Raw genomic sequence first — 13,989 nt, forward strand, 5'->3', positions numbered from 1 at the left:
GTAATATCTGGTTAAAGGTGATAGACAGTGTAGTAATAACTAGATGAAAGGACAGTCACCACAGTAATATCTGGATAAAATGGACAGTCACCACAGTAATACCTGGATAAAAGGACAATCACCATAGTAATGCCTGGATAAGAGGGACAGACACCACAGTAACATCTGAATAAAAGGGACAGTCAACACAATAATAACTGGATTAAAGGGACAGTCACTACAGTAACACCTGGATAAAAGGGACAGTCAACATAATAATAACTGGATAAAAGGGATAGAGCACAGTAATACCAAGATAAAAGGGTCAGTCACCACAGTAATACCAGGATAAAAAGGAAAGTCACCATTGTAATATCTGGATAAAAGGTGATAGACAGCAGTGTAATACCTGGATAAAAGGTAGTCTCCACAGAAATATCTGTATAAACGGGACAGTCACCACAGTAATACCTGGACAAAAGGGACTGAAAACACAGTAATACCTGGATAAAAGAGATAGTAACCACAGCAATATCTGGACAAAAGGGACAGCCACAGTAATATTTGGATAAAAGGGACAGACAGCAGAGTAATGCTTGGATAAAAGGGACAGTCACCACAACAATATCTGGATAAAAGGACAGTCACCACAGTAATACCTGGATAAAAGGGAACAGTCACCACAGTAATACCTGGATAAATGGACAATCACCAGTGTAATATCTGGATAAAAGTTACTTGCAGCACCGTGACAGCTGGATGAAAGTAACAGTCACTACAGAAATATCTGGATAAAAGGCACAGTCACCACAGCAATACCCGGATGAAAGGGACAGGCACCACAGTAATACCTGGATAAAATGGACAGTCACCACAGTAATTCTTGGATAAAGGGAAAAGTCATCACAGTAATGCCTGGATAAAAGGGACAGACAGCGCAGTAATACATGGATAAAAGAAAGTCACCATGGTAATATCTGGAAAAAAAGGGACAATCACCACAGTGATACATGGATAAAAGTGACAGACACGACATAAATACCTGGATAGACCAAACAGTAATATCTAGATGAAAGGGACAGTCACTACAGTAGCATCTAGACAAAAGAGACAGTCAGAACAGTAATGCCTGGTTAAAGGTAACAGACAGTACATTAATATTTGAATCAAAGGAACAGTCACCACAGTAATACCTGGATAAAAGGGACATTCAACACAGTAACACCTGGATAAAAGGGAAAATCACCATAGTAATACCTAGGCAAAAGGGACAGACACAGCAGTAATACCAGGATAAAAGGGAGAGTCACCACAGTAGTATCTGGATAAATTGGACTGACAGAACAGTAATACATGGTTAAAGAGGACAGACAGCACAGGAATAACTTGTTAAAACACTAGAACGGCCATGGTATCATTTTTGATACCATTCTGACTTTGCCGTTACATGATATGTACACAATAAATGTTACACCTATTAAACTATGTGACTTTTATTAATGTCATGAACATTACCTTTCACCAAAATTTCAGAGGGAAACACTTAATAGTTTTAGAGATATAAGCAGCGCTACCTCGGCAGGCCGTGGTATCATTTCTGTACCCGCCGTCTATACTCGGCGCGCACTCACAGTGAAGGCTGACAGGTTGTAACAGGTTTGTACAGAGAGCAAGCTGTAAAGTGTGATACCAGTCATTCGACTGCTGTATCGCATAGCGTCAACATGTGGCGGAAGAAGCTCACTGAAAAACAAATAAATGAGTTACTAACTTCGACACCTCTATTTGAATCTGAAGGAGAAGAATTCGATTGTGACAGTGATGAAGATTGGAAGCTTCCGTTGACTGAAGATAGTTCAGATGGTTCCGATCAAGATTCTACAGTAAATGAAGAGGAGACGAGGGAAACTGATAACATTCTATGTAAGTATACGTCATATGTTACAAATTTTTACATATTTTTTTACAATAAACCTTTGGCTGACCTCATAGCTATATGTCATTTATTTCGATTGTCATGTTTTACGTCTATACATTGCATTGTTGATTTGAAAATAATTATACCTTAGGAATATAATATGTTTCGATTGTAATTCATTGATGCTTTTTTACTTTGCCAAAAAAATTGAATCTGTTATGTTAATTGTAATGCTATATTATTTTTTGTAAAATGCATGTATCTTATGTTTCACTTTTGTATTTTCCAGGCAACACTCAAGAACCCCAGTCAAAAAGGAGTTCCGATCGAGATTCTGCAGTAAATGATGAAGACACGAGAGAAACAGACAACCTCCCATGTAAGTATTAGTCCTTTATTATTTTTCTTTTATATAATTTTTACATATTTTGTTACAATAAATCTTTTCTTTTTTTTTCATTGTTACACGTCATTGGTTTTGATTGCCATACGTTTTTCTTTTTGATAGAGCAACTTTATGTATTTTGTTTGGATTTTTATTAAATTTTGATTTTTTTTCACAATGGCCCTTCTTCAGATCCATGCCAACCCCCCTTTAGGAAAATCTATGTACACCATTGTGTCTATGTATTGCATTGTTTCATTGAAAATAATCATACGTCAGCAATATAATATGCTTCTATTACAATTCATTGATCCTTTTGTACTTCATCAAATAAATTTGTGTATCTTATGTTCTATTTCTCTATTTTTCCAGGCAGCAATCAAAAACCCTTGTCAAAGAGGAAAAGGATTGAAGAGACTTCATCGCCGCTAGTATACCATGGGAAAGATGGAACGGTTTGGACCTTGGATACAGGCGAAGAAGCACTCGTTGGTAGGCGAAATACACACAACGTAATGAAGGATACTCCCGGACCAACATCATTTGCTAAGCGAAATATTACTGAAGGCAATAATATCAGCGCTTTGAATTTATTTATTGATAGCTATATTATTGATCACATTGTGAAGTGCACTGAAACTGAAGCAAGACTGAAGCTCAACACTCAAGATTGGAAGACAAGTAAAGAAGAGATATATCAACTAATTGGAATTATGTATGCCAGAGGTTTGCTTGCCAAAGGACAACCAGTTGATCAAATATGGTCAAAAAAGTGGGGCATAAAATATTTCTCAGATACTATGTCTCGCAACAGATATAAAGAACTATTGAGGTTTATTAGATTTGATATTAGATCGACAAGATCTGAAAGGTTGACTTCTGATAAGTTTGCATTATTCTCAACCGTTTGGAATAGATTCATTGAAAATTGCAAAGCAAATTATATGCCAAATGCAAATATCACAATAGATGAACAGCTTTTTCCAACTAAAGGTAGATGCCCATTTACTCAATACATGGCAAATAAACCAGACAAATTTGGCGTTAAATTTTGGCTGGCTGTTGATTCTTCATCCAAGTATTTAGTAAATGGGTTTCCTTATTTGGGAAAAGATGCTCATCGACCATCAAATCAGTCTCTATCGGAGTTCGTTGTTCTTCAGCTGATGGATCCTTTCCTTGGAAAAGGGCGTAATGTGACTACAGACAACTTTTTTCACCTCGGTCAAATTAGCAGAACAACTCGAGAAAAAGAAAACAAGTATAATAGGCACAATGAATCGCATACGGAGAGAAATCCTCCAGAAATAAAAACATGTAAAGCACCATTGCACTCAACTAAAATACTGAAAAATAACAATATGACACTTACAGTCTATCAAGGAAAAACAAACAAGAATGTTCTGCTTCTAAGCACAGTTCACAAAAATGTGTCAGTATCTGAAGAAGGTAAAAAATTCCCGATTCTGTAAAATATTACAATGAAACCAAATATGGTGTTGACATCATTGACCAAATGGCAAGATTATACTCCACGAAAGTATCGTCCCGTCGCTGGCCTCTGCAAATGTTCTACAACGTCCTTGATCTTGCTGGAATAAATGCACACATCGTATATAAGGAGGTAACTGGCAAAAAGGTGTCTCGACGTGAATTTATTTTACACCTGGTTGAAGAGCTGCAGATGAAAGACACTGCTGAAGAGCGGGTAATTCATGAAGACACCAGTAATGCTGCATCTTCTTCACCTAAAACCAAGCGGCAATGGTGCAAAATAAACTGCACTCGGCAAAACCGCAGATTGACAAACAAAATATGTGCTAATTGCAAACGTTTTGTGTGCACGTCATGCACTGCAACAATTAGAACTGAAATAATTTGCAAGAAATGTTAAAATGTGTATAACATTATAATAAACATTAGGTTTTTTTCCAAAACATTACAATATTGCTATAACAGGTAGCTATTACAATTACACATACTTTTTTTTATTAAAACTTATTTCTTTCTTAGTCAAATAACAATGTTCCACTTCGTAGATTTTTGTAATGAACTACAAACTTGTTTCATTTTTTTGTCAGTGCATATTTATATAGTTAAAAAAATAATAAAGAACGCTGTATATTTTATTATTATTTTCCTTTGTTAATTATAAATGTATAAACTTTGATTAAACATTACATATAAACAAATTTGTGCTAGCATTTATGTTGAAACACTGATCGATCATAATTGCATAACAATATGCAGCAATACTGAAGTAAGATGGTGGGTTCATTTTTGATACCAGCGGCCCGTGAAGGAGGGTAGTATGCTCCGGCCGTTCTAGTGTTTAAAAGGGACAGAGAGCATAGTAATATCTGGATAAAAGGGACAGTCACCACAGTAATTCTGCATACAAGGGACAGACAATACAGTAATACCTGTTTAAAGGTGTCAGACAGTACAGTAATATCTGGATAAAAGGGACAGTCACCAGAGTAATACCTGGATAAAAGGCTGAGACAGAACAGTAATACCAAGTTAAAGGTGACAGATAGTACAGTAATACCTGGATAAAAGAGACAGTCACCACAGTAATACCTGGATAAAAAGGACATTCACCACCAGTAATACATGCATAAAAGGGACAATCACCACAGTAATGCCTGGATAAAAGCACAGTAACACCTTGGACAAAAGGGACAAGCAGAACAGTAATGCCTGGTTAAAGGTAACAGAGAGTTCAGTAATATCCGGATAAAAGTTGTCACCACAGTAATACCTGGATAAAATGACATTCACCACAGGAATACCTGGAAAAAAGGACAATCACCACGGCAATAGCTGATTAAAAGGGACAGAGAGCATAGTAATATCTGAATAAAAGGGACAGTCACCACAGTAATATTTGCATAACAGGGAGTGACAGTACTGTAATGTCCTGCATTACAGTGATACATGGATAAATCGGACAGTCACCATAGTAATATCTGGATGGAAATGACAGACAGAACAATAATATCAGGATAAAAGGGACAGTCAACATAGTAATACCTGGATAAAGGGCAGAGACAGAACAGTAATCCTTAGATTAAAAGTGACAGTCACCACAGTAATTTCTTGATAAAATGGACAGTCATCGCAGTAATAACTGGATAAAAAGGACAGACAGTACAGTAATACCTGTATAAAAGAGTAATACCTGTATAAAAGGAAGAGCCATCATAGAAATACCTGGATAAATGGGACAGACAGTACATGAATATATGGATAAAAGAGACAGTCACAACTTTAATGTCTGTGAGATCACCTGGGGCTGTTCGAAAGGTGAACATTCTCATGAAAAAAGTAGAACTGTCAGTCGGACCGTCAACACAAACCTCTCCCCTACCCCTTCCACTTCTCCCTTCCCTCTTCCCTCCCCTTCCCCTCCCCCTCCCCTCTCCCTATTCCCTCCCCCTGTCACTCAGAGTTTCCCTGGGCAGCACTGGGTTGGTCGGCCGATATATATATATATATAAATATATATATATATATATATATATATATATATATATATATATATATATATATATATATATATATATATATATATATATATATATATATATATATATATATATATATATATATATATATATGACTTTTTATCACATCACCGTGATTCATATAAAATCAGTAAGCTACAAACGTCCTTTAATATCCAATTCGCTCTACCTCAGAAGTAATATATATTTATATATATATATATATATATATATATATATATATATATATATGTGGCTTAAATTTTATATTTACTGTATATTGTTTACAAATATATGACAATTATTATTATTATTGTTATTTAGAGGATGAAGCCTATTCATATGGAACAAGCTTCAAGCTTCTAAAGAATACGGTGTTCATTAGGAAGAGGTAAGAGTAGGTAAAGGAAAATACAGCAAGGAGAGATCTCGTTTATTATTATAAAAAAAAATTAATGAATAGATTAATTAATAGATCAAAATCTGTTAAAGTGCAAGGAGAATAGTATTAGGATAGTAATGCACTGGATCTACGCTTGAAATTTTGAAGTACCAATTCCACGACATTCTCTGGGAGACTGCTTCACAGTCCAACGATGTGAAGGATAAAGGACCTCTGGAACTAATTAGTTCGACAGCGAGGCACATTTACTGCATATTGATGCCGCTGTTCGGCAAATCTAGTTACTTTCGGCAGGTAAAGGGGATCAGGGAATGTGAAAGATCTTTGTTCAAATGCAACTTATGAAAAATTGATAAACAATTCACCATGCGTCGATAGCCCAAGTCATAACTGCTAATATTAGGAAGCAGAAACCTACCACCACGAATCACTCTATCTAAAAGAGATAAATTTCTGGCAGATGATTTCCATACCGGAGAACAGTATTCTAGTAAAGGGGGCACAAATGGCCTGAAACAGTTTGCATTGATTTTAATACTGTTATAAATATATGAGACCTTTCGTACAACACTTAACTTGCGTGCGGCATTTGCTGAAACTTTCATTGGATGGTTCTCAAAAGCAAGATGTTAGTCAAAAGTCACACCTAGAATAGTTAAAGCTTCAGGCTCATTTAGCACAGTCCCGTCGACTTGGAGGGGAGGAAGGGGGTGGAAAATCTGAACGAGATCTGCTAATCAACAGTGTTTTCGTTTTACCGGAGTTCAGCCTCATACCCCACTGACAACACCATTCACTAATTCGCTCCATGTCCCGATTGAGACTAGGGACAGCTTCATTTCTCTTAGGTGGAAACTTTACAACACCTACAAGAGTAGCATAATCGGCATACTGAACGATCTAGTTTCCGGGCCAACGACCACATCACTTGTATACACTAAGAATAACAGTGGGGTCAAGGACACTGCCCTGTGGAACTCCAGACAATAGGTCTTGGTTCACTAAATAAGTCTACAAGACCATCGCAGGTACCTAACTGCTCCCAAAACAATCAGCAAACAATCCTTTAGATTCTACATACTTTCATAGTGGTTTAAAAATAAGTTTTTTCTGGAACTTTGGAGAACACAGGAAGAATAGAAATTGGCCTACAGTTCCTGAAGTCTGCAGATATGCCAATCTTTGGAACATGTTTACTTTGAAAAGATGTAATTTCAAGTTATAAAATCATAGGTTACATATAATTACAATTTATGCAACCTGACCAACGCGTGAACCTCCTCCTTAGCAGAATACAAAAGAATATCTATTGAATGTCCTCGCGTATTTTGGATCTGTTTCTGTTAACTTTCATACAAGTAGGCCTTTTGCCATCTCTTTCATAAAAAGATAAATATTCGAAGATTAAGAAAACATATTTCAAATGGTTCTTCTTGGAGACATAATCCTAAATAAAGATTTCTATTTTCATCATATTCATGCCATTTGATGTAAAAGATTAATTCGAGAAGGATCTTTTAAATCATTTATAGTAACTAATTTAATTTATAAAATTTTATATGTATAACTTGCGCAGTAACTATAAAACGGGAATTATTTATGATCCCCGTGTAAACAAAACCAAAAATTTAATGGATGTGATACTCTTTTGTATTGACATTCTACTAAATTCATTTCCTCTTCAAGAATTCCATTTAAATGTTTGATCAAATCAACACGAGGGAAATTGCTAGCACTACCGGATGATTGGTGCGAAAGAGGCAAAGTTAAATATTGAAATACGTTCATTTCAATTTGTTTCAAAGAGAGATCTAAATGTCTTTCGATTCTCATGCGCGCTTGGACTTTTAATCCCTTGTGGGATGGTCAAATGGGACTTGGGAAGGGTGAGCCTTTTCGAAGGACTTGTTAATTAATTCATCAATGGAGAATTTTACGAAGAGTAAACGGTCGTCACACTGAAAAATCAGACAAATGACAATTTACGTTTCACCGCCAACTCGCAACAATCTTTTCAGGCCCTTAATTAAATTTGTTCTTCAGGATAGCACAGAACGAACTGAATACATTACAAGTAAAAATGTAGGTGTACATTGACCAATTAGTGGCCTTTATGCAGTGTTGTTTGACTGCTTGGCCTGTCCTCTCTCTCTCTCTCCCTCTCTCTCTCTCTCTCTCTCTCTCTCTCTCTCTCTCTCTCTCTCTCTCTCTAGTTACATTATATATATATATATATATATATATATATATATATATATATATATATATATATATAATTATATGTGTGTGTGTGTGTGTGTGTGTAAGTGCCTTGTCTTCATCAGAGGGTTAGCTCTTGGTGTTAATTTTACACTTTTCAACCATTTTTTTTTTGTACCAGGTTGGCCGCAATAACATAGGAACAATGGATTATGACAGATTACATTCAAACCAATTCTTACGAAGTTGGAGGGCAATCCCTTGGTTTTTCAGTTGTCAGTGATGATTCTAAGCACGGAACTCTCATTTGAGAGATCCGGGTTCGATCCCGATGTGAGTCAGAAATTCTTTTCTGTGAAACATATCATGTGTTGAATAGTTCCATCATATTCAGGGTAGTAAGGTAATTCGAATGAAATTGCCACTTGACTCAATGGTGGGTCGGGAAGTTGGGCAAAATTGGCTGGTAGGCCTTTGTTAGGCGGGTATCGGAAAAAAACTCAGGTACAGAAGTACTTAGGCTTCAATTCCTTTGTGACTTGTGTGGGTCAGTTGGTAACACCCTGGTCTTTCATTTGAGAGACAGGGGTTCGATCCTGACTTGAATCGGAAATTTATATATGTATATATATATATATATATATATATATATATATATATATATATATATATATATACTGTATATACATATATAAACATACACACACATATATATATACACAGTATATATATATATATATATATATATATATATATATATATATATATATATATATATATATATATATATATATATATATGGATGCATATATATATATATATATATATATATATATATATATATATATATATATATATATATATATATATATATATATATATATATATATATATATATATACTGTATATATATATATATATATATATATATATATATATATATATATATATAAATGTATGTATATTCTCTGATCTTTCCCAAATTTAAAAGTATAATAATTTGAAGTTTGCTAAGGATTTGTGGTGTAGAAGACAATTTGTAGTTACGACGGTAACTTAGTCTCAAAGCAGGTATGACGCAGCGAGGTTTTAAGTCTCGCCAATCATTTAATATCTTCTTGTGAGGATGAAACAAAAAGTCAGAGAAAGGACCTGAGAATTTGGTGTGAAGTTAGCGTCTGAGAAAAAACGCTGCGAGCGGAGAAATTTCAAATACCAGTAAGGAGTATGACGTGTTGGTATGATCAGAAATTTGAAAGTGAGTGTGAATAATAGCATATTACAGTAATGGAAAATCAAGAACTTGGAGCAATAATTGTTATGAACAGAGGAAGAATGAAAGAAGAGACATAAATGAAGAAAGTGGCTTACCATAATGCAAAATATTTGAGAAGAGGAGTTTCTACGACAGCGAGAGTTGGGGTGTTTGAAAATTCTATGATGAGTTTTTAGTTTAGAACATGTGGCTTCAGAGCAACTTGCAAGTGTTAGAAGGAAGGATGAAGAAAAACCTGGGAAGCTTTTGATAGCTTGTAAAAGAGTGTGTGCAAAACTAAAGATAATTTTATAGTGTAAGTAGGCTCAAGCATTGATGATATGCTGCTGATGGGCTTCCGTGCAGGTGCTGGAAGCGGTAAACGTCCTGATCTCAACACAAGTAACATAGAAAGTGATAACACTAATGATGTAGATGCGAATGATAAACATTATGTTACTGGACTGAAATCAGGTTCGCGTACACTATCATCACTATCAATATCGGTACTTATATCAGAAATGTCTGGTTCTGTCGTGTCCCGGGTTTTACAGCCCAGCTTTATAGTGTTGCATTGATTTTCTTCTTTTTTTTTACTTTTTTTTCTTTTCATTTGCCGTGCGCCTAGTTAGTTACTTCTCTCTCAAAACCACATCACCCGCTCCACATTGCATTTATCCCAGTTTTTTGGTGATTTCTTGGTATATGTTAAAAAGTAATTAGCTTTACATTTCCCAACTAAAGTTAGCATTATTTCTATATCAGTGATTATACCTCATAAAGCTATCTACATTTACGGTACACCAGTCTGGAATACTCTCATTCATTTTGACACAAGTGTATTTGTTAAGAATGACTGATTTACTGTCGACTCTGCATTACAAAATTTAATATTATCAGTAAAACTAAAAAATAATCTTATTGTTTTCGGGAATGGCTTAAAGGTTGATTAATGAGTTTAACATCATGCTTTATCATGTATCTGCAAAATGATTTCGAGGCGAATGAGCCAAAAATAAAAATTCCTTAGGAAGGTATCGAAGACAATACTAATTTATCTTCAAAAAACATTATGAAAGAGTCAAAGACGTATAATGAAATATAACAACTAAACAAAAGGTATCAAAAACCCTGAAGTCACGCCATGTATCAAAAATATTGAAATCAGGACAGAAATAAAACAAAATATTGTATTTTTCCTAGCAATACTGTTCTCCAGTAATTGCTTCACACCAGCAATATAAAAAAAGCGCAAACATAAAAATTAGTAGGATAAAAAAAGTGAAGAGAACCATGTTTCGATCTGGACAATTTTAGTCTTATGTGGAGACCTAAGGCTGAAAGACCGAAACTAAAATTTTCCTTTGAGATCTTATTGTCCATCGGAACAATGTCGCCTCCAGCTTTTTGACACTCTGAACAATAACTTTAACATCTTTATATATATATATATATATATATATATATATATATATATATATATATATATATATATATATATATATATATATATATATATATATATATATATATATATATATATATATATATATATATATCTTTTATCACATCACCGTGATTCATATACAATCAGTAAGCTACAAACGTCCCTTAATATCTAATTCGCTCTACCTCGGAAATAATATATTTTCATATATGTTACCGAACGGGAATTTTATTATCAACTAAAAAATTCCCCTTCGGTAACATATATGAAAATATATTATTTCCGAGGTAGAGCGAATTGGATATTAAAAGACGTTGGTAGCTTACTGATTATATATATATATATATATATATATATATATATATATATATATATATATATATATATATATATATATATATATATATATATATATATATATATATATAAAGGCTATGCCACAAAGGAAAGTGAACCAAAGGAGTGGTTGCTAGGCCTTTCGACACATGGTCCTATAATAGCCGACTGATGAGAAATATAAAGGTAATTTTACAAGAGAGCTCGTATAATTGACAGATGACATACAAATATCCCTGGGGATGGGGGTTATAAAGGAAGGGTTGCACCTGGAACCCATCGCAGTTGGCTCAGTGTTATATAAACTTGCAAGATATCTTACCAAGCTCTTGTCCCCGTTACTTGGAACTATCCCCAATTCTCACAAAAATAAGTCACTAGATTTAGCTGATAAATTAAACAAAATCACTTTTTGCCCCCTGATGGGATTGATATTTTTGATGTTTGTTCTCTTTTAACTAAAGTCCCTATAGATTCTATTTTAGAGTATCTTAGTAACGAACTAATTCATCATGAATTATCTCTACCTCTAAGTCACATTATTTCACTCACTAGGTTGTGCATTTTGTGATTATAAGCTTATATTCAACGGTGAATTCTACCAGCAAATATTTGGTATGGCAATGGGCAACCCTTTATCCCCGCTCCTCTCAAACTTGTATATGGAATTCTTTGAAAAACGATATTTACCTAATATCATGTATAATCCTTTCAAGTGGTATAGATATATTGACGATATTTTAGCCGTTTTTCCTGCTGGTATTGAGGTAAATGATTAACTCTCTAATTAGAATAACCAGGTATACCATCTATTAAACTTACTTTAGGATTAGAAATGGACAACTGCCTCCCTTTCTTAGATGTTTTAATACATAGAGAATCAAAAATCAATTTTTTTTCTAAGTTTTTATGAGCATTGCGCAAAAATTTTTATTGTTTACCATGAGGAGAATGTATTAAGTGCTGTACTTTTATGAATATGTAATGAACTTATTCATTCCAAGGTCATTTTTGTTCAGTCTCTTCCCCTGTATAGTCCTTCAATTGACTCCTACATGCTTCCGAGCCAATTAGGCATAATCTTTTGTAAAATCCCTCAAAGATTTACCTTTGTTTTGGTAGGTCCACTAATTCTTCAACTGTCTTGGATTCCAGGTGCATCTGTTCCTTTATAATCCCCATCCTCAGGGAAATTTGTATGTTATCTGTCAATTATACGAGCTTTCTTGTAAACTTTCTTTTATATTTCTCATCACGTTTCATATCTTTATGATTCAGTTTATATATATATATATATATATATATATATATATATATATATATATATATATATATATATATATATATACATATATATATATATGCATATATATATATATATATATATATATATATATATATATATATATATATATATATATATATATATGTATATATATATTTATATATGTTTGAAAGGCTAAACGTATGAAGAAAATTTTACGCCTTAATGACAATGGTGTCTTATTTTTAAGATTTACTTCTCCATTATTCTCTAAGTTCTCTGTTCTCCTCTGCTACACGTTCTGACATCGCTTCGAAGAAACTGCATACTTCCTCATGAAATGAATAAACTCTAGGGTACTAGATCCTAAGGGTGACATTGCTTTCTCTTTCATTTTTTCTGCCTGTTGGATTGATAGGTGCCTACTCTACTCAGCCAACCATATAGAAAATTACCCTTCAGGCCTAATTATATATTATTAAATGCGAAAAAAATATAAACAAAAGAAAACATTTAATGCAGTTGGAAGAGAGAAGAGATACTATCATAAATTATGTTACGGATTTTCTTATTTCAGCCTCAGTAACAGTGGGGCCAGGGAGAGTTACATAAGAATTCTTTGACCTCGTCGCACCTCATGTTTTTTACATGAAAAATAAAAAAAAATAGAAGTTCTTTCGGATGCAAAACACCGTCGGAAATACGAGCGCTCAGAGGGAATCTTTATCAGGACCTAGAAAATCTCAGACACCTTCAACTCGTCTTGAGTGGCACTAGGGCGGAACTCAAGTACCAAGGAAAGATCTCATTGCAAGGGGGAAAGATACCTTTGTAAACAGGGATCGGAAGACAAAGGCGCTGAATAAAGAGGGGGAGGGAGGGGGAAAAAGATGCGGAAGGTTTTATATAATGGGGAATAGATGAAGGGTATAAAAGGGTGGGAAGATGAGCTCAACGGTTTATGAGGAAGGATGAGAGCGTGGAAATGTTCTTACCATTTGGATACTGGACATCAGAGCTAGACATGTAATGAGAAAGTTGGTAATACCCAAAGGGAATAATTTTCCTAAAAATGAACAAGTGCACCGAAGGATTGAAAGGTATTGTTTATAATAAGTTATCTGTAACCAAGCAATCACGTCCTGCGTGTGCATGGTCTTAAATACAGTATTTTTCTGCGAAATAAAAAAAGCTCTTTAAAGACGAATTAATCCTAACATACAGAAGTATACCGATATCCCCTTTAAAAGATATAAAAGTAATCGTTTTCAGAATAAGTAAACGTGCAAGACTC

The 13,989-nt window shown here is 34.2% G+C and overlaps 1 protein-coding gene across 1 annotated transcript; it reads left to right on the forward strand.

Annotated features, from left to right (window-relative positions):
* The first annotated feature begins 1,381 nt into the window (after positions 1-1,381).
* On the forward strand, positions 1,382-3,754 carry LOC136828998 (piggyBac transposable element-derived protein 4-like). Its single transcript, XM_067087393.1, has 3 exons — positions 1,382-1,902; positions 2,187-2,276; positions 2,655-3,754. The coding sequence occupies exons 1-3, from the start codon at positions 1,704-1,706 to the stop codon at positions 3,752-3,754; spliced, it is 1,389 nt and encodes a 462-aa protein (XP_066943494.1). The 5' UTR covers positions 1,382-1,703.
* The last annotated feature ends 10,235 nt before the right edge of the window (positions 3,755-13,989 follow it).

Source organism: Macrobrachium rosenbergii, chromosome 43 (assembly GCF_040412425.1).
Source record: "Macrobrachium rosenbergii isolate ZJJX-2024 chromosome 43, ASM4041242v1, whole genome shotgun sequence".
Lineage (NCBI taxonomy): Eukaryota > Metazoa > Arthropoda > Malacostraca > Decapoda > Palaemonidae > Macrobrachium > Macrobrachium rosenbergii.

Bases quoted from the DNA above. Each gene is read 5' to 3' on its own strand.
- LOC136828998 (XM_067087393.1), top strand. From the start codon at position 1,704: ATGTGGCGGAAGAAGCTCACTGAAAAACAAATAAATGAGTTACTAACT. The intron at 1,903-2,186 runs GTAAGTATACGT...TGTATTTTCCAG, and splicing joins GGAAACTGATAACATTCTAT to GCAACACTCAAGAACCCCAG. The intron at 2,277-2,654 runs GTAAGTATTAGT...CTATTTTTCCAG, and splicing joins AGAAACAGACAACCTCCCAT to GCAGCAATCAAAAACCCTTG.